The sequence below is a fragment of the Nicotiana tomentosiformis genome, chromosome 10 (genome assembly GCF_000390325.3).
Source record: "Nicotiana tomentosiformis chromosome 10, ASM39032v3, whole genome shotgun sequence".
NCBI classification, from domain to species: Eukaryota; Viridiplantae; Streptophyta; class Magnoliopsida; order Solanales; family Solanaceae; genus Nicotiana; species Nicotiana tomentosiformis.
In genome coordinates this window covers 677905-703228 of record NC_090821.1, presented here as the reverse complement: position 1 = coordinate 703228, position 25324 = coordinate 677905, and the positions used below count along the sequence as shown (strand labels likewise).

The 25324-nt window shown below is 39.3% G+C and overlaps 1 protein-coding gene across 1 annotated transcript; it reads left to right on the top strand.

Moving 5' to 3' along the window:
* Positions 1-15741: 15741 nt before the first annotated feature.
* Positions 15742-16587, top strand: LOC138900602 (uncharacterized). The gene has a single exon (XM_070187706.1). It carries the CDS (start codon positions 15742-15744, stop codon positions 16585-16587), a length of 846 nt encoding a protein of 281 aa, XP_070043807.1.
* The last annotated feature ends 8737 nt before the right edge of the window (positions 16588-25324 follow it).

Here is a 25324-nt window from a genome sequence, read left to right as displayed (position 1 = left end):
AATCCGATAATGCTCTCCTCCAAAGCTAGAAAGATGGAGCACTATATGTATCATTTCATCGAGTATCGAAAAGAATGTTTTATGCACTTCTTCTCCAATATGAAAGAAGAGCTTGTTCTACTCCAATGCTTGGAGGATAGAATGCTCCATAAAATTCTTCTCCAAATTGCAAGAAGACGTAGTTTATGCTAAAGCTTGGAGGTTAGGACACTCCATAAACTTCTTCACCAAGTTGCAATAAGGGGTCGTTTGATGCCAAAGATAGAAGGTTAGGACACTTTGCGAACTTCCTCACCAAATTGCAAAAAGATGTGGTTTCACGCAAAATCTTGAAGGTTAAGATACTCCATATATTTCTTCAACAAATTGCAAGAAAAGGTGGTTCCACGCCAAAGATTGCAGGATGGCTTCTTCACATACTTTCTCGCAAAGGATGCAAGAGTAGTACTCCAAGTGTTGATCTCTCCAAGCCGTAAAGGATGGGATGCGTCATATGCTTTCTCTCCAAAGGTGAAAAGGAGTTGCACCAAATATCCCCTTCTCCAAGCCGCAAAAGTAGGAATACGCCACGAGATTCTCTCGCCAAGCCGCAATAAAGAGACGAATGGTTCGTTCCCAATCATGTGTACCTCTAGTGAATTTTCTTATGGATATCAAGATTGCTAATATTCTCTCGAAAATCTGCAAAAGAGAAAAGATTTAAGAGCCCCCGGTGCCAATGGCACGAAGCTTTTGGTTATATTTCTTTGATCAGTGCCAATGACACAAAGCTTTAGTTCTGCAACAAGTACCGTTGTCAACGACACAATGCTTCAATGTGGATGGTGAATATTGTGACATGCAATTCTCTGCCAAACCTTGAAGCATGAAATTCTCCATTGATTATTTTGTCAAATCCCAGGGAAGGATGCTCCATGAACTTCTTCGCTAAGTTGCAAGAAAAGATCATACACGCAAGGGCTCGATGGATGAGAAGTTCCACGCACCTCCTCGCCCGCAAAAGGGAGAGTGATGATCATTTACTTCTTCACCTGATCTAGGATAGAGAAATCACCATAGACTTCTTCGCCAAAATGCAATAAGAGGACGCCATGAAACTCCTTCTAAGGCAGAGGCGGAATGCGAGTAGTAATTGTGTGTTTGCCAAACCTCGACTAAATAGGTAGATGCACCAAACTGTTGTCCGCCAAAGCCTCAAGTGAAAATGTGGACGGGCCAAGTTTTGTTGCTCCAATGCCACAAAGATGAGGATGCGCCAAGCTTTCCCTCACCAAACCTGCAAAAAAGTATGCTGCCCAAAAATAAATATCCTCCCGATTTCAGAGCTTGATTCAAAAACTTATTGTGACTGGATCAAAAAAGTGTATGGATTCGAGTTTTATATGTTTTGTATCTCTCATATTCTTCCTTTCAACGGTACAAACGGCTCATGATTTTGACACTCCTATCTCGAGATATGAATTTTTTGACGAGAGTATGCAAAGCTGAAAGATCCAGCATGTCGGAACTCGCCGTGTAACTTCTGAATAGTATCTGGGACGATCTAGGAGCAATCTGATAGTGATCTACAGAAGTCGTAGCTTGCGGAGCCTAGTTTTTATATCTTCAAACTGCTTGTGATTCAGATATTCCTGCACCAAGATATAAATCTTTCTGTGAAGGCGCGCAAAGCTGAAAAACTGAGCGCAGCAGAATCTGAAGCGAAGATTTAGAAATATTCCTGAGACACTACACACCGAATTTGGATTCAAATTTTTGATATGTTGCAGCACTCCGTGTTTAGTGTCAAGGAAATCAAGTGGCCTGTATTTTTGACGCTCCTACACCATGATGCGACTTTTTCTCTGAAGGTGCGCAAAGCTGCGAGATCAGCAGGCAGATGCATACATCAACTTCAATGATTAGTTTCAGACGACCCAGAAGGAGTTGACTATGAATTTGTGATACGAAGTAGTCCTCTGAGTCTATTTTTAGTAGGATCAAGCGGCTCATGACTTGGATACTCCTACAACAAGATGCGATTTCTTTTGTGCAAGCGCGCAAAGCTAGCTGATGCTGCAATAGAAAGGAAGAACGTTACTGCTTGAAATTAAAGTTAATCATATGGTGAAGAAAGGAAATTTTGACAACATGATGAAAGACTTTCATGAGAGAATCTTAATTCTCTGTATCACGGATACCCTACAACAAGGTCAAGAAGTGCAAGGAAAAATAAAAGCTAAAGGGAAAAGATAGGGCCGAAGCTTTGATGATAAAGCTCTTAAGGAGCACCTCTATTTATAGCCTTCTAAGGCAGTGGTGTTTTTGTTTCTTCACTTACAAGTATTTTCCTTTCAAAGCAAGAGTAATTCCTAGTTGGTTAGTATTGATATCAAATTTTTCCCTCATAAAGGGAAAAGATAGGGCCGAAGCTTTGATGATAAAGATCTTAAGGAGCACCCATATTAATAGCCTTCCAAGGCGGTGGTGTTTTCTTTTCTTCACTTACAAGTATTTTGCTTTCAAAGCAAGAGTAATTCCTAGTTGGTTAATATTGATATCCAATTTTGCCCTCATATTTTTTAAATATCATGTATACTTTCAAAATATCATTCTGCATTACTATTTAATTTACAAGATCTATATGATCATTTTTATAATTTTTCATAATTTTCAGAGTTTTAAAATTAATTTTCTTGCATTTAATTTACCTGAATATTCACCAATTATTTATTTAAATTATTTCTTGTGATGAATTAATCATCCAGATTATTATTTTCATATGTTTTAAATATTTTACTTCATTTTATATAATTATATTAGTATTTTTAGGCTATTTACACAATCTTGCAATAATAGCCAATATTTTGCAATTATTTGTAATTGTCATTTTATTCAAGGTCAAAATAATTTTTTATATTTTTTATAATCTTATACTATTGTTTTAAATTATTAAGTTGCATAATTAGCATTTTTTATATTTTTGTTTAACTATTTTATTAAATTATTTCCCTTTAATTTCTTATTTAAAAGTTGGCCAAAATTTAGGCGAATATTCGGACCAATTTTGGCCCAAACACTTAGCCCACTCACCCTCCTCTTCAGAAGCCCAATCCAAATGACCCCTTAACCTTAACCCGGTCGGTACCCATTTATTTGACCCGCCCCGCTTCTCCTCTAATCCTGGCCGTTGATCTTAAATGATCAACGACCCACAACCCTTCCCCTATTTTTTATTATACTCACCCAAACCCTAAGACCTCACTCATCTCTCCACAGCCGCCCTCATCTGCTCTCTTCTCCTTCAGAGACCAAACCCTAACCAGCCCAAAAGACCCCCTTTTTCCCTTTCTCATACGCGTTAGACGCGAATCCTACTTACCTTTTCTACTATTATCATTCACTTATGGTAATTTTTATTACCTTCATACTTATGGAAAGTTTGATTCTCACATATTTGGCTCTAATTCTATGGTTCTGGATGCGATTGTGGTTCTATACACTCCGAAGGATTAAATTTCTTCTTGTTTGTGGCATATCCCCGTTGATTCCGTCGTGATTAGAGTCTGTGAACAATTTACCCTGAGTACGATTCTGATTGGGATTTGAAATATGATTTTCCCTTCAATGGTTCTATTAGTAATTGCATGTGATAGTTTCTTTCCTTATTTGCGCTAGATTGACTATTTTTCATGTTTGTTCGTTCAAATTCTACTACTATATAAACCCCTCCACATTCCCCTTTAAGACAGACTTTTAATCACCCGGATTCACTAAAAAATCGAAGCTATTACTCTATTGTTCTCTTATTCTCTTATTGTATACTCTAATTGTTGGCCGGCTGAAAGCCAAGGCTATCGGATTTCGATTTTTCAACTTTTCTTGGTGCAAACACTGCCCGGGGTTTATTCGAAGCTTTTGGGAACTCTGACGCACAAAGATTCTGGGTTATCGCTCTTTGATTGATATTCAGAGTATTGTCGAGTTGGTTCTTTCTTGTTGTCTATTTTTGTCAACTGATAACTGGTAAGTATTTTGGATTTTTTACAATTTTGTTCTTCTGTGTTCACAATTTGCATATTCTTACCTCTGAAATTTGTGACCTAATGTGTTATGGGCTACTTCTTTATGCAACCTTGTTAACATTTGCACTTGTTTGAACCTCTTTAGCATTTGATTTTAAATAAAGCTGCCAGTTCTGAAATATGTTATTTGAATATGCTTCACCTGAATAATTTAGACCCTCTTAAGCTTAATGTGTTTATACCTGAATGTCTATACTTGCTGTTTGACATGAGTTTGTTTTTCCTACTCTGTTCTACATTCCTGTAATGACTAACTTGTATCTGTAATATGTTCACTGTTAACTATGATCCGCTCCCATGCTAGTTTTGACACTTTGTCATGTCCTTGTTTGCTGAATCTCATATCCTTTAGTGATTATTTGAACCTTTAGAGTAGCAATCTCAACTTGTGTTTCCTTACCATGTTTGATACTGTTTTGCTTCATGATGTAAGTTAACATGTCTGTCTTTTGATATTGCAATGGATACTTAACATGATTTGGTCCCCAAGGTTCTAATACTTTAAGTTAATGCTCTACTTAAACTTGTTTAGTATTATGCACTTGTGTATGATAATCTTTGTTAATCCTACAAACTTATTTCTCCCTTAACTCTTTCAATATGTGACTGCCTATGTGTTATTTTGCTAAGTGTTGAACCTGCTTTTAAGTCTTGATGAACCTGCTTCTAAGTCTTGTGACCTATTTGATTAGTTTCTCTGTGTTCTCATGTCTACTTCAATCTATAAATGTATTCTCTCGACTTCTGCCCCTCAAACCATTGTCCTCTCTCACATTTGTTACACATGCTATTCTGAACCTATCATTCTTGGCCGGCTGAAAGCCAAGGCCACCAAGGCTCATACCACTGACCTCCTATTGTGAGCACTGCTCGGGGTCCATTCGAGACCCTTGTGAACTCTGACGCACTAGGATTTGGGGTTTTTTAGCCACTCCCTCTACTATTGAGCTATCTATGACACTTAATTCTTTCTTCTTGCTGTCTACTAAATATGTGAACTACTTGGTTCAAGTAGATCAATGTCTGGGTAATGTGGTCAACCTATGGTTGTATGATTTGGCTCGAGTTCTTCTATGGATTCTGGGTTGTGTTGATGAATATGGTTCCTGGGTATGCTACGTGAGAGTTGTTGAAGGGCCAGGCAATGCTGGATGTTTCCTTTTTGGGCTTGCTATGAGCCTACTTTCATTATTTGTATAATATTTGTAATCATATTCATTACTGGACCTGTAATAACTTTGTAATGAATAATTGGGGTGTTAGTAAAATGGGGAATGTGTAGATTCTGATGCTTGCATATAAGGTAGAAAACATGCCTATAGGATTCAATGATTTACTTGCTATATATGCCATTCAATTTCTATGTGCACTGTAGAAATCATGTCATTAGGAGAGGCACATACTTACACTATTCGGCAATTTGCAAACATGAGTACAAATGCTTCAGTTATTTCTATTGCTATGTATTACTAGAAAATCTGCCTATAGGAAACAAAAACCACTAAACTTTCTTCCAATTTGCATAACTGCAGCATATCCTCTAGAAATCATGCCTATAGGATTTTGATCATTCAATTTGCTACTGTATCGCACTGTTCACCTAGAAAGCATGCCTATAGGGATAAAATATAACAATAGAATTGGTCCTAATCGTCAATTGTTAGAGATCCTGCCTATAGAGTATTACTACTCGCCTAAAAAGGTTAATATTCCAAATGTTGTTTGATGTTCGTTTAAGCTACTGCCAGAAAAGCATGAATAATTCTGGGCTCTTCTCCAACAAATTTCATTGTCACTTAGCGTGTAAATCACCTAGAAACAGCATTTATAGGAAATCTGCAATCTCTAATCAGCATGCAACAATCGTATAATTATTTGGAGATAAGCAGTGCCTAGCCTTTGAAACCTCTTGTATGTTTTAATGTATAGTCACATAGAAACCATGTCTATAGGGCTTAAGGTTCTTAATTCTGAAAATTGTCTACTGCCTATAACATGAACTTGCTCGCGTGCATTTGTTGCTTACATGTGGAGGCCAACTTGAGCCATTTATTGTCTTTATGTGCAGTCCTACATGTTTTGAATGTCGCTTAGATTTATCATTTTTTGAGCAGCCTAAGTAAAGTCTAGAACCATATAAATAGAGGTCCAAAACCTCCTGGATCATAGGTATGGGACGGGTAGTGCACGCATAGGGTACGACCTATAATTGAATTAGAACGCTTTTAGGTAACAACTTTAACATAGTAATCGGGTAGCAGGAGATAATAGTCTGTGCCCGCTGAATAATATGACTAACACCCCATCTTGAGGGAGTTATGAAGTATTATTTATATTGCACGGGGTGATCCTTTAGGCTAAAAAATATAGGACCCCCCTCTCTTCTTTGTATGTCGTTATTAGATCTAAATAGTCATATCCCTATATTCGCACTAAGATCTGTGTCAATTATGTTGTAATAAAGTTCTGTGACTTCTGAATTCCTTGATTTATTTGATCACCTAGCTTAATCATAATGCACATAATCTTAAGTTCAGCCGGAACCCATAATTGTAGACCTCGAGGAGTGCCTAACACCTTCTCTTTGAAGTAACTTGAACCCTTACCCGATCTTTGGTGGCATAGACTAGTGAAACAGAGTTATCTACATAATAGGTGCCCTAACGCACCTTAAAACCCGTTAGGTGGTGACTCTCCTCTTTTAATACCTCCTAAAAAAGAGTGGTCACATGTCGAAGCCCAATCTCGCGAGAAAAAATGGGACGCGACAGCATGGCGACTCTGCTGGGGATTTACACTTAGGCTCTTACCATAATGAACTTGGCTTATGTGGATTAGTTTTCTTTGTTATAAATTCACATTCCTTTTCCATCTTTATTTGTTAGATTTGCTATAACACGCACATCCATTTCCCGTTCGCCTTTACTTGTTTAAACCCGTTATAACATGCGCGTCCCTTCCCTTCTCCACCTTTATTTTCTTAAATTTGTTACGATATGCATATCCCTTTCCCTATTCGCCCTTATTTTCTCTTACTGCTCTTCATTTGCTTAAAAACTACTATATTATTTTCTCTATTATATTCTTGCATATAGTCCACGGACTAACTTCTTCCTTTGTCTCTCTTTTATGTTTTACCTTAATACTATATTTACCGCTTTTTACATATTTATCATGCAAATACATGGCAATGTGTTATTATCTTTGCACAAAGCATGCTCCACATCATATTCTACTTGTGCCCAACTAATACCATAACGGCACTTGATGAGTGTCCGCGCTCTTCCAAAAATTACCCTTATAATTTGGAAAGGCTTATTTGCGGTAAAACTAGTTGATCAACGGTGCAGTCGACGGTTCCGTGTCTTTCCCTCTCAATTTGTCACCTTGAGGGTTCCGGTCTAGACACTTCTAGAAACATCACTCCAATATCAAATGTGCATGCATCATGTCAAACCTAGTATGGATTAGAACGTTGTCCACGTGACAATCAACTAAGATAAGCCTTGTCTAAAGTCCGACGGAATTTCCATAATCTCAATGGACACCATTACGTTATATGCATTACTTGGAGAAAACATGCTGATATGTTGATCATTAATGTGTAAATAGTTAGACCCGGAGGGGGAAAGGGCTAACTCTATTTGTTTTGCATAAAATGAGGCACGAAGTTCCCAGGTTCGACATGGTTCAAAACATCCCACCTTTTCTGCTTGATTGGTGGAAGAACCTCTCACCTAGTGACCACAATCATGTGAAAAGGATCCTCAGAAATTTACCTTCCTTATTGGATATTCGGCCAAATAACGCATTGATTGAGGCTGCCACTATGTTTTGGGATGAGAAAAGAGTTGTCTTTCGCTTAGGTAAGGTAGAGATGACCCCTCTCTTAGAGGAAATAGAAGGCTACGCTAGGCTGCCATGGGATAGTCCGGGTTTATTAGTACCAGAAAATCGCACTCCTCGCGGCTTTTTGAAAATGATGGGTTTCAAGAAGAATGATGAATTACTCTGTCTGAAGGAGTCATACATACCGTTTGAATTCCTTAATGAACGTTATGGGCATAGCAAGTCATATCGCCTTCACCGTGATGAACTTGCCATTACTTCTTTGGGCTGGACACACCGCCGACTTTTTGTATTCATTGTCTGTTTCTTGGGGTTGCTGATATTTCCAATGAAAGGGGGGATCCACGCTCATTTAGCCATGGTCGCTAGGACTCTAATGGAAGGAATTGAAGGACAAACTTACACTATCATCCCTATGATCTTGGCCGAAATGTATCGATCTCTAGATCGATGCAAGCAGGGGTTTGGGCATTTCGAGGGCTGTAATCTGTTGCTACAAGTTTGGTTATTAGAATATTTCCAAAGAGGTGAATATCGTCAGGAACTTCTGCGATGACCATTGAATGACTACATAGCCTACCACCATCCAAAAAGAATGACATTTATCCCAGATAGGTTCGCGCAACCCGAAAATGCTATGAGCTGGGTGCGTTTTTTCAGCAATTTGACTGACGAAAGGGTACATTGGATGTTCGAATGGTTCCCTAGCAGCGAGCTCATCATCGGGTCAAGAGAAACCACTCATTTAGTGTTGATCGGGTTAAGAAAAATCTATCCTTATGCTCCTATAAGAGTAATGAGGCAAGCGGGAAGAAAGCAGGTTATACCTCGGGTTTCCAACATGGTCCAATATAAAGCAAGCTTTAAAGGGAATATCATTCCGTTCAAGATCGAGGCACAGCAAATATGGAATCAAAAGGTCGTTGAAGATAAAGACACTATCGAGCCAGATATGTACCATGTCGGCCATGTATACTTCTACCCATCGCGGTTGGTAGATGATATAGCGGGAGATGTCAAGCCAGGGATTAATCTAGAAAATAGGGTTATCGATGACGCTGTTGAAGCACAAGTCAAGTATAGGATGCTGCGCAAGAGGGTTTTAGAGTCTGAAGCTATACATTTGGAACAGCACAAAGTGGATATGGAAGCTATCGGCGAATGGAAAGAAATTGCTACTAAATCAACAGAAAGATTGGAATATTTGGAGCAAGGGTTAATGGAACTCGAGGGGAAGATGAGAAAGAGGCTCTCAGATTGTCAGAATACAGAAGGCAATGAGGGAGGGCACCTAGCAAGGGCTTACCTACTATTGGACATGCGCGACCTGGGGAACTTGATTGATAGATCCAAGAAGGCCAAGCATGAAGAAGGTCCTTCTGGGGCCAAATAGATTAGGAAATGATGTTCTTTACTACTTTTTAGCCTAATTTTAGATTTCGATTGTAAATAAGGCAAATGTCATTAGTGACTTCCTTATTATTGTCGTTTTAGTAAGGATTTGATTCATTTTCGCATTGATTAAAAAACAATTATTGGCATCAATTTTCTCGAAGTCTATGTGTCGCTTAGGCCTACCTCAGGCAAAACGAAGTCCCCCAAATTAGGACGCGAGTTTATTTACTGATTTCGCAACACATGTTCTATATCGCAAACATTCTTTCAATATCCCTTACTGACTTGGTTACCTTTTTGTTTTTCTTTTCTTTTGTTTATTCCCATTCCCCAAAGGTTAGTTCGCGCATACTAGCATCATCCGTATATCACACTAGATCCAGATGTCTGCCACCTCCTCCTCCACTAAGTGATCCTAAAGGCAGAATCAAAGGGAAAGAAAATATGGACGATTTAAGTGGTATCAGAAAAGATAATGCAGAGAACATTGAAACCTCGGACGGTCGGAATACTCCAGCACATAATAAATTGGTCATACGTCTAGAGCATAAAATATTGGAGCTACAATGGGAACTTGAGCAGGTCCGAAACTTGGCAAACCTTTCCCTCACCCTAAATGTCCCCGACCTTAACCAACAAAACACAAATGCCAAAAACCCGGTACCTCCCCAAAATAAACAAAATCTGCAAAATCCTCCCGCACCACATCTATACGCCACACCTCCTAAGAACCACAACCATCCACCGATACCTATTCCTCAGCAACACCATCACCACCCAACTCAATACCCGCAAACAACCGCATACCACACCTCTCAGAATGTACCAGAGCCTACTCCTGACCCACAAAACTCAACCAATGACCACTATTATGCCCAGATTCCCGGAGTCCACCAAAGCAATCCTATATATGTGGAAACCTTACCCAAGAGGGTTCAAAGTGTTGAAGGGGGAAAATGCGTTAAGGGTTTGAATTATGAAGATTTGTGTACTCAGCCAGATGTAGAACTTCCAGAGGGTTACAAACCTCCTAAGTTCGAAATGTTCGACGGAACCGGTGATCCGAAGGTGCACTTGAGAACATATTGTGACAAGATTGTAGGAGTTGGCAGGGATGAAAGAATCCGCATGAAGCTGTTCATGAGAAGTCTCACCGGAGAAGCCCTGTCTTGTTACATCAGTCAGAACCCAAAAACATGTGTTAATTGGGTGAGCATGGCATCAGATTTAATGGATCGGTTCAGGTTTAACACAGAAAATGCACCAGATGTTTTCTACATTCAGAATCTCAAGAAGAAGCTAACGGAAACTTTTCGCGAGTATGCTACTCGGTGGAGGTCTAAAACTGCAAAAGTAAGGCCAGCGCTGGAAGAAAAACAAATGAATAAGTTCTTCGTCAGAGCTTAGGAACCGCAATACTACGAAAGATTGACGGTTATTGAAAACCATAAATTTTCTGATATCATCAAGTTGGGAGAGAGAATAGAAGAAGGGATCAAAAGTGGAATGGTGACAAATTTTGAAGCACTCCAAGCCACAAATAAAGCCCTGCAGTCACGAGGTATCTCCAAGAAGAGAGAAGTAGATGCAGTAATGGTAGCCCAAGGTCCGAAGTCTCCTCTCACATACCAAACACCTCCACCCATTTATCAACCTTCACCTCCCAGATACCAATAACCTGCCACTACTTACCATACCTATAACACCCAACCCGCATACTACCACTCACCACCAGCCCTCCAAAACTACGAAAACCCTAGACCAAATTTCGACCGCAGACCACCCAGACAATACACCCTAATTGCTGAACCTATAGACCAACTGTACGGGAGACTGAAGGTTGCCAGTTATATCACTCCCATTCCCAATGTTGCTATGGAAAACTCCTCCCGGTGGATTAATCCAAATAAGACATGTGCCTATCACTCAGGCATGGAGGGTCATACTGTTGATGAGTGTCATACTTTGAAGGATAAGATTAAGATATTATTTGACACCAAAGTCACACAGGCAAAGGAGGCTGCACCCAATGTCTGTAACAATCCTCTCTCGGATCACAGGGGTAGAGGAGTAAATGTGATAGAGACCAATGAAGAATGGGACTCGGAAGGGTCGATTGGGCTCATCCGAGAAGGGTATAATCCTAAAACATCTCCAGTCACTCTCACACCGACCGTGGTACAAACTCAGGCACCAATTAAAGTTGAGGTAGCTGCACCAACTTCGTTTGAGGTTGAAGTAACAACACCCTTCACCATGATGGTAACACCTATGCCGTCTTATAAATCTAATGCTATACCATGGTATTATGTTACGGAAGCAAGAAGGAAAGAAAAGGCAAAAATAGAAAAAATAGGTGCAGCGCAGGGCATGACCAGAACTGGTCGGGTTTATACACCCGAGCTTATGTAAAGAACGAGCAAAGAAGCTGCATCTAAATTGCCTGTCATTGAGACTGGCCCGAACGACCTTTGGAGAAAGGTGCAAGCAAGGGAATATTCTTTGGTTATTATATGAACAAAACCCCTGCTCAAATATCCATTTTATCACTACTGCAAAACTCCGAGACACATAGGAATGCCCTAATAAAGGTGTTGAATGAAGCCTACGTATCCAACAACATAACCAGTGGAGAAAAGTCCAACATTGTAGGGCAAGTGTTGGAAGCCACAAGATCACTTTTCATGAAGACGAGTTGCCACCAGAAGGACTAAGTCACAACAGGGCACTACATATCACAATGCAGTTTGAGGAAAAGTTCATTGCCATAGTCCTGATAAATGGGGTTTCGAGTCTGAACATCGGTCCACTAACTACTTTGAAAAGGTTGGGTAATTGTCTGCATGAGATACGAGCAGGAAGTATGAATATGAAAGCATGGGTCTCAAAGGGCCACAATTGGGGAGACCAACCTCAGCCGACAGATGGGCCCAACCTGGTTTGATGTTGAGTTTCAAGTGTTGGACATATCTGCTACCTACAACCTATTGTTGGGACGACCTTGGATACATACCGCTGGGGCCGTAGCTTCTACTCTACATCAGGTCGTGAAGTTTGAGTGGAACCATCAGGAAGTGATCATCCATGGGGACGGAAGTAATCCCATTTAAACCAATCAAACGGTTTCGGTCATTGTGGGTAGAAGGAAGTTGGGTAAAGAAACATATCATCGTATCGAGCACGTCAATGCAATTGAAAAGGACAAATAGTGGAGCAGTAAGATAGAAGGCATATTGTCATGGACAGGGTATGAACCTGGCAAGGGTCTCGATAAGAATCTCCAGGAGATCACCAAACTGATACAGCTAAAGCGTCACGGCACAACTTTTGGGCTTGGGTATGAATACACCTGGCACGAGTATCAGAATTGGTCGCCACCATGGCGTGGTCCTTATTACCCTCTAGAGTAATCAGTACCACATTTGATCCAGTCATTTCATCAAGCTGGCATGATATGGGAGTCCAAAGAGGATGAAGTTCTAGCTGGTATAAGGAATCCGTTTTGGACGATGAAGACATGGATTGCAGTGCGATAGTTGAGGAGGAGGAGGCGGAAGGCCTTATTATTTAGACCGTGCAGAAGGGAGCTATTCTCAGGAACTGGAATGTTGCACCATCAAGGGCCCGTCGAGTTCCTGGGTAGTCTGGCAATTTGCACCATGTATTTTGAAAGCAATTTTATGAGCATCTAAGACATTTTCAGTATTTTGTTTTAAGCATATTTTGTTTTGAAATAATTGCTCGAGTCATCGATCCATACTTGTTTAACATTTTCAAGATTTATCTAATGCATTATTATTTTAGTATTTATTGTTATTCTTTACATTTTTTCTCTATAGCATTATTATTACCTATCCCGGTTAACCTATGACTATGACATGTAATGAAACAATGCAACATAAGGATAATGATTCAGAGATCTGGAAGAGGATATAATACCTGAGGAAATAGTCAGAGAAGTGAAAAACTTAGAAAACAAGCCTAAGTCCAATTTGGATAAGACCGAAACAGTTAATTTGGGAGACTCCGAAATAGTCAAGGAAACGCGTGTAAGCATTCACCTATCACCGTCAGAGAAGGAAGAGTACATCCGTTTCTTGAAGGAGTATGAGAATATTTTTGCATGGTCCTATGATGATATGACCGGTTTGAGCACTTCCATAGTGGCTCATAAACTACCTACCAACCCTATGTGTCCGCCTGTAAAGCAAAAGCTTAGAAAGTTCAAGCCAGATATGAGCCTGAAAATAAAAGAGGAAGTCACCAAGCAGATCAAAGCTAAGATTCTCAGAGTGGTTGAATATCCGACCTGGTTGGCTAACATTGTGCCAGTTCCAAAGAAAGATGGGAAGGTTAGAGTGTGTGTCGACTCTCAGGATTTAAACAGAACAAGTCCCAAAGATGATTTCCCTTTGCCCAATATACACATACTAATTGACAATTGTTCCAAGCATGAACTCTAATCCTTTGTGGATTGCTTCGCGGGATATCATCATATCTGGATGGATGAAGAGGATGCCAAAAAGACAGCCTTTATTACACCATGGGGAGTATATTGTTACAAAATGATGCCGTTTGGCCTAAAGAATGTTGGAGCCATTTATATAAGGGCCATGACAACTATTTTTCACGACATGATACACAAGGAGATAGAGGTGTACGTGGATGACGTCATCATCAAATCCAAGAGAAGCACAAATCATATAGCATATTTGAGGAAATTCTTCGATCGACTTCAAAGATACAACCTGAAACTAAATCCCGCAAAATTTGCCTTCGGAGTCTCTGCTAGAAAGTTGTTAGGGTTCATCGTCGGCCGCCGAGGAATTGAGCTAGACCCATCAAAGGTCAAGCCTATCCAAGATTTTCCACCTCCGAAGAAAAAGAAAGATGTGATGAGTTTCTTGGGGCGTCTCAATTACATCAGTCGTTTCATAGCACAATCAACTATGATTTGTGAACCAATTTTCAAAATGTTAAAGAGAGACGCTGGAACAAGTTGGACTGAAGAATGCCAGAAAGCATTTTGATAAGATCAAGGAATATTTATCCAAACCACCTGCTCTGGTCCCACCAGAACCCGGGAGACCTCTACTACTCTATTTATCTGTACTGGATGGGGCTTTCGACTGTATCTTGGAACAACACGACGAGACGGGAAGAAAGGAACATGCAATATACTATCTAAGTAAGAAGTTCACATCTTACGAAGCACGGTATTCTTTGTTGGAGCACCTGATGCGCTTTGACGTGGATAGCTCAGAAGTTGAGGCACTACTTCTGTGCCTATACCATATATCTCATATCAAGAATGGATCTGTTAAAATACACCTTCCAGAAACCCATCCCTACGGGAAAGTTGGCAAAATGGTAGCTACTACTGAGTGAGTTCGACATCATCTATGTAACTCGGAAAGCGGTCAAGGGACAGGCATTGGCAGATCATCTGGCAGAAATTCCTGTGGGTGGAGAATACGAACCACTGAAAACGTATTTTTCCGATGAAGAGGTATCATTCGTAGGAAAAGATATCACTGAAACCTATGACGGTTGGAGAATGTTCATCGATGGAGCTGCAAACTTCAAAGGAGTAGGTATTGGAGCAGTTTTAGTGCCAGAAACAAGTCAAGACTATCCAGTATCCGCAAAACTCAGGTTTACATGTACCAACAATATGGCAGAATATGAGGCCTGCATCTTGGGGCTCAAGTTGGCCATTGACATGAACATTTAGGAATTGTTGGTAATTGGAGATTCAAACCTTTTAGTACATCAGGTTCTAGGAGAATGGGCTACAAAGAATACAAAAATATTGCCATATTTGTACTACGTACAAGAGTTGATGAAGAGATTCACAAAAATAGAGTTCAAACATGTTCCGAGAATCAAGAATGAGTTCGCAGATGCGTTGGCCACTCTATCTTCCATGATACAACACCCAGACAAGAATTTCATTGATCCTATTCCAGTAGGGATCCATAATTAGCCAGCTTACTTTGCTCATGTTGAAGAAGAAACCGATGGGAATCCGTGGTTTCATGACATCAAAGAATACTTGGCAAAAGGAGAGTATTCGGAGCACACAAATCATACTCAGAAACACACACTCCAGAGATTTTCCAACCATTTCTTTCAAAGTGGAAGAATTCTGTACAAAAGGACTTCAGATCTAGAATTATTATGATGTGTCAATGCCAAGGAAGCATCCAAATTGCTCGAAGAGATACATGCCGGAACTTGCGGACCTTACATGAATGGCTTTGTTTTAGCTAAGAAGATATTAAGAGCAGGATATTTCTGGATGACTATGGAAATGGACTGCATCAGGTATGTCCAAAAGTGTCATCAATGCCAAGTACATGCAGATATGATACGAGTGCCACCCAATGAACTCAATGCAACAAGTGCACCTTGGCCTTTTTTCGCTTGGGGTATGGATGTCATCGGTCCAATCAAACTCGCAGATTCAAATGGGCACAGGTTCATTCTAGTAGCCATAGATTATTTCACAAAATGGGTTGAAGCCGCATCTTACAAGGTTGTAACTAAAAAGGTCGTCGCAGATTTCGTTAGGGATCGTGTTGCCTGTCGATTCGGGGCACCGAAACCAATCATCACCGACAATGCTGCCAACCTTAACAGTGATTTGATGAAATCAATGTATGAAAACTTCAGGATCAAGCATAAGAATTCCACAGCATACATGCCACAAATGAATGGAGCTGTGGAAGCCACCAATAAGAACATCAAGAAGATATTAAGGAAGATGGTAGATAATCACAAACAATGGCACGAGAAGTTACCATTTTCCCTACCTGGATATCATACATCGGTTCGCACATCAACTGGGGCAACTCCTTATTTACTGGTCTATGGAACTGAAGCCGTCATTCCCGCCGAAGTAGAAATTCCATCTTTGAGAATCATACAAGAGGTTGAACTCAGTGATGCAGAATGGATACGAAGTCATTATGAACAATGGGCTCTCATTGACGGAAAAAGAATGAACGCAGTATGTCACGGTCAACTTTACCAAAACAGAATGTCCAAAGCTTTCAACAAAAGGGTTAGGCATAGAAAATTCACACCGGGGCAGATGGTGCTGAAGCGAATCTTCCCGCATCAAGATGAAGCCAAAGGGAAATTTTCACCCAATTGGCAAGGGCCCTACATGGTTCACAGAGTACTAACAGGAGGAGCGCTCATACTCGTAGAGATGGACGGAGAAGTTTGGCCAAAACCTATCAACTCAGACGCAGTCAAGAGATACTATGTTTAGATTATTTACATTTCTTCATGTAACTGAACTACGCTTGATCTGATTCCTGTTTAAGAGGGGATACGTAGGCAGCCCTGTGGGTTCGGTCACATCACAATAAAATCTTCATTTTTTCCATGGTCAGAAACTGGGGCAGAATGTTAGGGAGGACCCTCCAAATTATAAAACAACTCCAGCCAATTTCATCATACGCAGAACAATCAAAGAATTGCTTTTAAACTGGGGCAGAATTTTTAGGAGGACCCTCAAAATTCTAGAGCAAGGAAGCAGCAATGTCTCTAAAATATGTAACAGTCGTTGGTTCATCTAACTTAGTCGATATTGCATACTACTATATTTTAAATAACCACGTTCATCAAATGCACGCATTTCTTTCAAAAAACTTTATTTCTATAAACAGCTAGATGTTAACCAGGGTGACCCAAAAAGGATCTCAAGACAGGAGCACAGGTAAAGCAGAAGCCAAAAGCGCGAACCAACCTTCCCCTACAAAACTCATAATTTTTCTTTGGATGCAGGCACAGTAAGATAATAATATCTACAGACACATCAGGTCACTACCTTCAAGATAGCAGATTATCTATCCCAAGCATCTCCAGCTAAGAAACACTCTACTATCACTCATCGTTTTCCTTACATCGAGACTAAGCATTATCTTCTATTTTGCATGAGGCTAAGCCCTGCCTCCCTAATTGTATAAGGCTGAGAACTGCCTTTCCTTGTATGAGACTAAGCATTGTCTCATTTTTTGCATCGAGACTAAGCATTGTCTCTTATTTTCATGAGACTAAGCATTGTCTCCTATTTGCATGAGGCTAAGCCCTGCCTCCTTAACTGTATAAGGCTAAACACTGCCTTTCTTTGCATGAGGCTAAGCATTGTCTCCTATTTTGCATGAGGCTAAGCCCTGCCTCCCTGACTGCACAAGGCTAAGCACTGCCCTTTCCTTGTATGAGGCTAAGAATTGTCTCCTTTCTTTGCATCAAGACTAAGAATTGTCTCCTATTTGCATGAGACTAAGCATTGTCTCCTATTTTGCATGAGGCTAAGCCCTGCCTCCTAAACTGCATAAGGCTAAACACTGCCTTTCTTTGCATGAGGCTAAGCATTGTCTCCTATTTTGCCTGAGTCTAAGCCCTGCCTCCCTGGCTGCACAAGGCTAAGCACTGCCCTTTCCTTGCATGAGACTAAGCATTGTCTCCCTTCTTTGCATCGAGACTAATCATTGTCTCCTATTTGCATGAGACTAAGCATTGTCTCATATTTTGCATGAGGCTAAGCCATGCCTCCCTGACTGCACAAGGCTAATAACTGCCTTTCCTTGCATGATACTAAGCATTGTCTCCTATTCGCATGAAGCTAAGCCCTGCCTCCCTATTTTCACGAGGCTAAGCCCTACCTCCTTAATTGCATAAGGCTAAACACTGCCTTTCCTTCCTGAAGCTAAGCATCGTTTTCCTTACTTGCATGAGACTAAGAATTGTCTCATCTTCCTACATGGGGCTAAACATTGCCTCCCTAATTCCACAAGGCTAAGCACTGCCTTTCCTCATGATTAAATGCTATCTCCATTATGCTATCTAAAACCTGACACTATCCTCTACACACCCAGGGCTAAGCACTGCCCTCATATTACCCCAAGACTAAGCTTTATCTTGTTGTATCTTCGCATATGACCAAACATCATGTCTTTGCATTCCATGGGCTGAAACACCGCCATTTTGTCAAAAGGCGTCATAGTCTGAAGGCATCATCCTCATAGCCGGAAGACACCATTCCACGGCCTGAGGATCTATCAAAAGTGCACATCATTATTCAAAGGCATCATGGTTTAGAGGCACCATTCTCATAGCCCGAGGACATCATTTCATGGCCTTCGAATCCTTTATCACATGATTCATGGCCCAGGACGTCATGGTCTAAGGACATCATCCTCACCGTCCAAAGACAACTTTCATGGTCCAAAGGGAATTTGCATCATGTTTAAATTCTCGCAATAATCCATATATACTTGCATGCATCGTGTTTTAAGTTTTGCAGGTAATCCAAGAAGTAACCGTTCTCCTAACGGGATCAATCTTTGCTCCAGTTTCCGTTCATAACGTTCGCATCCTGCTATTATTTCAAACATAACCGACCACCATCAATTACCTGCCTTTTAATCTATGACCGTTCAGATATTTACATCCATAACATTTCAAATTCGAATTCATGACTTCGCATAAATTAATCTGATACTATTCTACCCAAAGGAACCCTTTCCGAAACACACGATCATTCCTATAACAACTCTATCGGTGCAGTTCACCATTGGATTTTGAACTACACACGGCCTGATTCCCGAAACACCAGGGATATGTAGGCAACTTAGGAACCAAGGTTCGGCCTCCATCTTTTAAATCACCTCATTCGGTCAAAATCGGTCATTATTTTCTTTACCCGACAACTCTTTTATCATTCTCGGGTAAAGAGGGACAGCTGTTGATACCCAATTTTGCCCTCATATTTTTCAAATAGCATGTATACTTTCAAAATATCATTCTGCATCACTATTTAATTTACAAGATCTATATGAGAATTTTTATAATTTTTCATAATTTTTAGAGTTTTAAAATTAATTTTCTTGTATTTAATTTATGTGAATATTCACCAATTATTTCTTTAAATTATTTTTTTGTGATTACTTAATCATACAGAGTATTATTTGCATATGTTTTAAATATTTACTTCATTTCATATAATTATATTAGTATTTTTAGGCTATTTACACAATCTTGCAATAATAGCCAATAGTTTGCAATTATTTGCATTTATCATTTTATTCAAGGTCAAAATAATTTTTAAATTTTTTTATAATCTTATACTATTGTTTTAAATTATTAATTTGCATAAGTATTATTTTTTATATTTATTTTTTAACTATTATATTAAATTATTTCCCTTTAATCTCTTATTTAAAAGTTGGCCAAATTTTAAGCTAATTTTCGGACCAATTTTGGCCCAAACATTCAGCCCACTCACCCTCCTCTTCAGCAGCCCAATCCAAACAACCCCTTAACCTTAACCCGGTCGGTACCCATTTATTTGACCCGCCCCGCTTCTTCTCTAATCCTGGCCGCTGATTTTAAATGATCAACGATCCACAACCCTTCCCCCATTTTTTATTATACTCACCCAAACCCTAATACCTTACTCATCTCTCCACAATCACCCTCACCTTCTCTCTTCTTCTTCAGAGACCAAAGCCTAACCGGCCCAAAAGACCCCATTTTCCCTTTTTCATACACGTTAGAAGCGGATCCTACTTACCTTTTATACTATTATCATTCACTTATGGTAACTTTTATTACCTTCAAACTTATGGAAACTTCTATTCTCATATATTTGGCTCCGATTCTATGGTTCTGGATGCGATTGTGGTTCTATACACTCAAAAGGAGTAAATTTCTTCTTGTTTGTGGCATATCCCCGTTGATTCCATCGTGCTTAGAGTCTGTGAACAATTTACCCTGAGTACGATTCTAATTGGGGTTTGAAATCCGATTTTACCTTCAATGGTTCTATTAGTGATTGCATGTGATAGTTTCTTTCCTTATTTGCGCTTGATTGACTATTTTCCATGTTTGTTCGTTCAAAACCTACTACTATATAAACCCGGCCACATTCCCCTTTAAGACAGACTTTTAATCACTCGGATTCACTAAAAAATTGAAGTTATTACTCTATTATTCTCTTATTCTCTTGTTGTATACTCTAATTGTTGGCCAGCTGAAAGCCAAGGCTATCGGATTTCGATTTTTTAACTTTTCTTGGTCTGAGCACTGCCCGAGGTTTATTCGAAGCCCTTGGGAACTTTGACGCACTAAGATTCTGGGTTATCTATCTTTGATTGATATTCAGAGTATTGTGGAGGTTGTTCTTTCTTGTTGTCTCTTTTTGTCAACTGATAACTAGTAAGTCTTTTGGCTTTTTTACAATTTTGTTCTTCTGTGTTCACAATTTGCATACTCTTACCTATGAAATTTGTGGCCTAATGTGTTCTGGGCTACTTCTGTGTGCAGCCTTGTTAGTTTTTGCACTTGTTTGAACCTCTTTAGCATTTGATTTTAAATAAAGCTACCAGTTTTGAAATATGTTATTTGAATATGCTTCACCTGAATAATTTAGACCCTCTTAAGCTTAATGTGTTGATACCTGAATGTATGTACTTGATGTTTGATATGAGTTTGTTTTTCCTACTATGTTCTGCATTCCTGTAATGACTAACTCGCATATGTAATATGTTCACTGTTAACTATGATCCGCTCTCATGCTAGTTTTGACACTTTGCCATGTTCTTGTTTGCTGAATCTCATATCCTTTAGTGATTATTTGAACCTTTAGAGTAGCTATCTCAACTTGTGTTTCCTTACCATATTTGATATTGTTTTGCTTCATGATGTAAGTTAACATGCATGTATTTTGATATTGTGATTGATACTTAACATGATTTGGTCCCCAAGGTTCTAATACTTTAAGTTAATGCTCCACTTAAACTTATTTAGTATTATGCACATGTGTTTGATAATCTTTGTTAATCCTGCAAACTTGTTTCTCCCTTAACTCTTTCAATATGTGACTGCCTATGTGTTATTTTGCTAAGTGTTGAACCTGCTTTTAAGTCTTGTTGAACCTGCTTCTAAGTCTTGTGACCTGTTTGATTAGTTTCTCTGTGTTCTTAACTTTTCTATGTCCACTTCAAGCTATAAATGTATTCCCTCAACTTCGGCCCCTCAAACCATTGTCCTCTCTCTCATTTGTTACATATGCTGTTTTGAACCTATCATTCTTGGCCGGCTGAAAGCCAACGCCACCAAGGCTCTTACTACTGACCTCCTAGTGTGAGCACTGCTCGGGATCCATTCGAGACCCTTGTGAACTCTGACACAGTGGGATTTGGGGTCTTTTAGCCACTCCCTCTACTATTGAGCTATCTCTGACACTCAATTCTTTCTTCCTACTGTTTACTAAATATATGAACTACTTGGTTCAAGTGGTTCAATGTTTGGGTAATGTGGTCAACCTATGGTTGTATGACTTGGCTCGAGTTCTTCTATGTATTCTGCGTTGTGCTGATGAATATGGTTCATGGGTATGCTACGTGAGGGTTGTTGAAGGGCCAGGCAATGCTGGATGTTTCTTTTTTGGGCCTGCTATGAGCCTACTGTCATTATTTGTATAATATTTGTAATCATATTCATTATTGGGCCTGTAATAACTTTGTAATGAATAATTGGGTGTTAGTAAAATGGGGAATGGGTAGATTCTGATGCTTGCATATAAGGTAGAAAATATGCCTATAGGATTCAATGATTTACTTGCTATATATGCCATTCAATTTCTATGTGCACTGTAGAAATCATGTCATTAGGAGAGGCACACACCAACACTATTCGGCTATTTGCAAACATGAATACAAATGATTCAGTTATTTCTATTGTTATGTATTACTAGAAAACCTGCCTATAGGAAACAAATACCACTAAACTTTCTTCCAATTCGCATAACTGCAGCATATCCACTAGAAATTATGCCTATAGGATTTTGATCATTCCATTTGCTACTGTATCGCACTGTTCACCTAGAAATCATGTCTATAGGGATAAAATATAACAATAGAATTGGTCTCAATCGTCAATTGTTAGAGATCCTGCCTATAGGGTAATACTTCTCGCCTAAAAAGGTTAATTTTCCAAAAGTTATTTGCTGTTCCTTTATGCTACTGTCAGAAAAGCATGAATAATTCTGGGCTCTTCTCCAACAGATTTCATTGTCACTTAGTGTGTAAATCACCTAGAAATAACATCTATAAGAAATCTGCAATCTCTAATCAGCATGCAACAATCGTATAATTATTTGGAGATAAGCAGCGCCTAGCCTTTGAAGCCTCTTGTATGTTTTGATGCATAGTCACATAGAAACCATGTCTATAGGGCTTAAGGTTCTTAATTCTAAAATTTGTCTATTGTCTATAACATGAACTTGCTCGCGTGCATTTGTTGCTTACATGTGGAGGCCAACTTGAGTCATATATTGTCTTTATTTGCAGTCCTACATGTTTTGAATGTCGCTTAGATTTATCATTTTTTAGGCAACCTAAGTAAAGTCTAGAACCATCTAAATAAAGGTCCAAAACCTCTTGGACCATGGGCATGGGACGGGTAGTGCACGCATAGGGTACGACCTATAATTGAATTATAATGCTTTTAGGTAACAACTTTAACACAGTAATCAGGTAGCAGGAGATGATAGTTTGTGACCGCTGAATAATATAAGTAACACCCCATCTTGAGGGAGTTACGAACTATTATTTATGTGGCATGGGGTGACCCTTTCGGCTAAAAAACTTAGGACTCCCCCCCCTCCCCCTCTTTGTATGTCGTTATTAGATCTAAATAGTCGTATCCCTATATTCGCACTAAGATCTGTGTCAATTATGTTGTAATAAAGTTATGTGACTTCTGAATTCCTTGGCTTATTTGATCACCTAGCTTAATCATAATCCACATAATCTTACGTTCAGCCGGAACCCATAATTGTAGACCTCGAGTAGTGCCTAACACCTTCTTTTTGAGGTAACTTGAACCCTTACCCGATCTTTGGTGACGTAGACTAGTCAAACAGAGTTATCTGCATAGTAGGTGCCCTAACGCACCTTAAAACCCGTTAGGTGGCGACTCTACTCTTTTAATACCTCCTAAAAAAGAGTGGTCACATGTCGAAGCCTGTTCTCGCGAGAAAAAATGGGGCACGACAGTTAGGACTTAGGATGTCTTACATGATAAAGATGGATTCTAGGACCACTCTCGAATTGGAATAATACCATGGTGTGAGAGTTTTGTTTGAATAAATATTCCAAAGTTTGCACACAAAAGGGAAGCGGATCTTTGGAATCAGAATTCAAGGAAATAAATCGAAGCTTTCTCGTAAACTTAATTATTCTTTAACTAAGTTCATACTACATAAGGAAAGCTGCCAAATTTATTCTCTCACTTGAAAAGGGGATTAAAGCTACAAGACACATTTTGCTGCCAGGGGTCGATGGTTCATTTTGAATGAACTAGAACTTCCCTGTAACTTTGCTCAAGTTCGCATGAAAAATGTGAAGACAAAATTTCAATCGTCGATGACTCCAAGTCACTATTCAAAAAATAACACTTAACAACTCTCGACAAAGTATCATTACACAATGATGGACAAAAAATGATGTTATCACTGGTACTTCAAGTATCGTCAATCATTTCGGCAAGTCTACACTCCAACAAGCCTTGAAGTAAAGGGCATTTGTAGATAGTTAAATTTTATTAAATTTAAATTTACAAGAAACTTGGATTTTATCTCAAATAAAATATATATTAGTCCAAATAAATATGATAGACTAATATAATTGGGTTAATTATTTAAATATAATCAAATTGATTTAAATAAAAGTCCAATACAATTGCACAAGCCTATTCTTCTATCTAATGGGTCGGCCCATGAGCCTCAAACCCAATGGCCACTAGGGTTTTCTTGGAGGCTACCCCACTCACACATATATAATGAAGTCAAAGGGGAAGGCTAAAGGGGACCCCAGAAATCAGAAGGCTAGAAGAACAAGCAAGTAAGCAGAAGGAAAGTCTAAAGAAGCTCTGAAGAATAGCATCAAAGTCTCCATCCATATCTGCAATCATCGTATGTGGTCAAATTCCAAAGGCGAACTCAAATCATAAGCGGGCGGCTTCAAATCTTTCGTTCATGATAACCCAACAACAAATCCTGGTTCATGACGAGCTTCAAGTTGTTTGTGACGCACCGCAAATTTGAAATCTGTCAAGTTCAAGATCAAGCTCTCAAGCTCTTGAACCATCATTCGTGAGGAGAAGAATCAGAGGACCACATCTTTTTAGATTCGAGATATTCTAGAGATTGTAACCCAATCACTTAAAATTGAATATAATATTTATCCATATATTTTTTGTCTTGATTATTATTTTTCAGGAATGAAATTTAGTTGTTACACCTGCATCACACAAAACTCAGGATAGAATTTTACTGTTTAAGTGAGATCCTTAGTGAGTTTAGCCATATATAAGAGGTTGAACTTAAAGTCGGGTACATGTAATACATCTTTTATGCACAGGCCTCCTAGGATTACTGCATCTCTTGTGTGTGTTACCCCTGCCTTATTTCCAGTTGGCAATTGTACACCATTATTTCCTTGTTTTTAACTTATTTTAACATTGTTTAGTGTTTCTTTATTATAAGTAATATGGTGAGTAGCTCCTAAGTCTACCACCCAACTACTTATGGTAGCATTGGACAACAAGGATACGACCCCTGCCATATTAGTAGAACATTCACCTCCTGAAGGTTTATTTAGCAGTCCCACCAATTATTTGTATTGTTCCTCTATGAGATAATGTCCGTGTGGTTGATTAGTGCTCCCAACAGCATCATCTGCACTAACAGTGTTGGCATAGGTTTTGTTTCCACCAAATTGAGGCTTCTTTTTGCACTTAAAATCAGCTAGATATCCAACTAACTTATAGCAATTTTCTTTCAAGTGACCTTTGTATCCACAATGTTCATAGATCAACCTAGCTTTCTTAGGCTTAAATCCCCGAGTCTTCCATGCTAACATAGTCAGAGGATCTATGTTGGTGTCTGTCACACCCAATGTCCTCTGACTTTCTTCCTGTGTAACAATGGCATATGC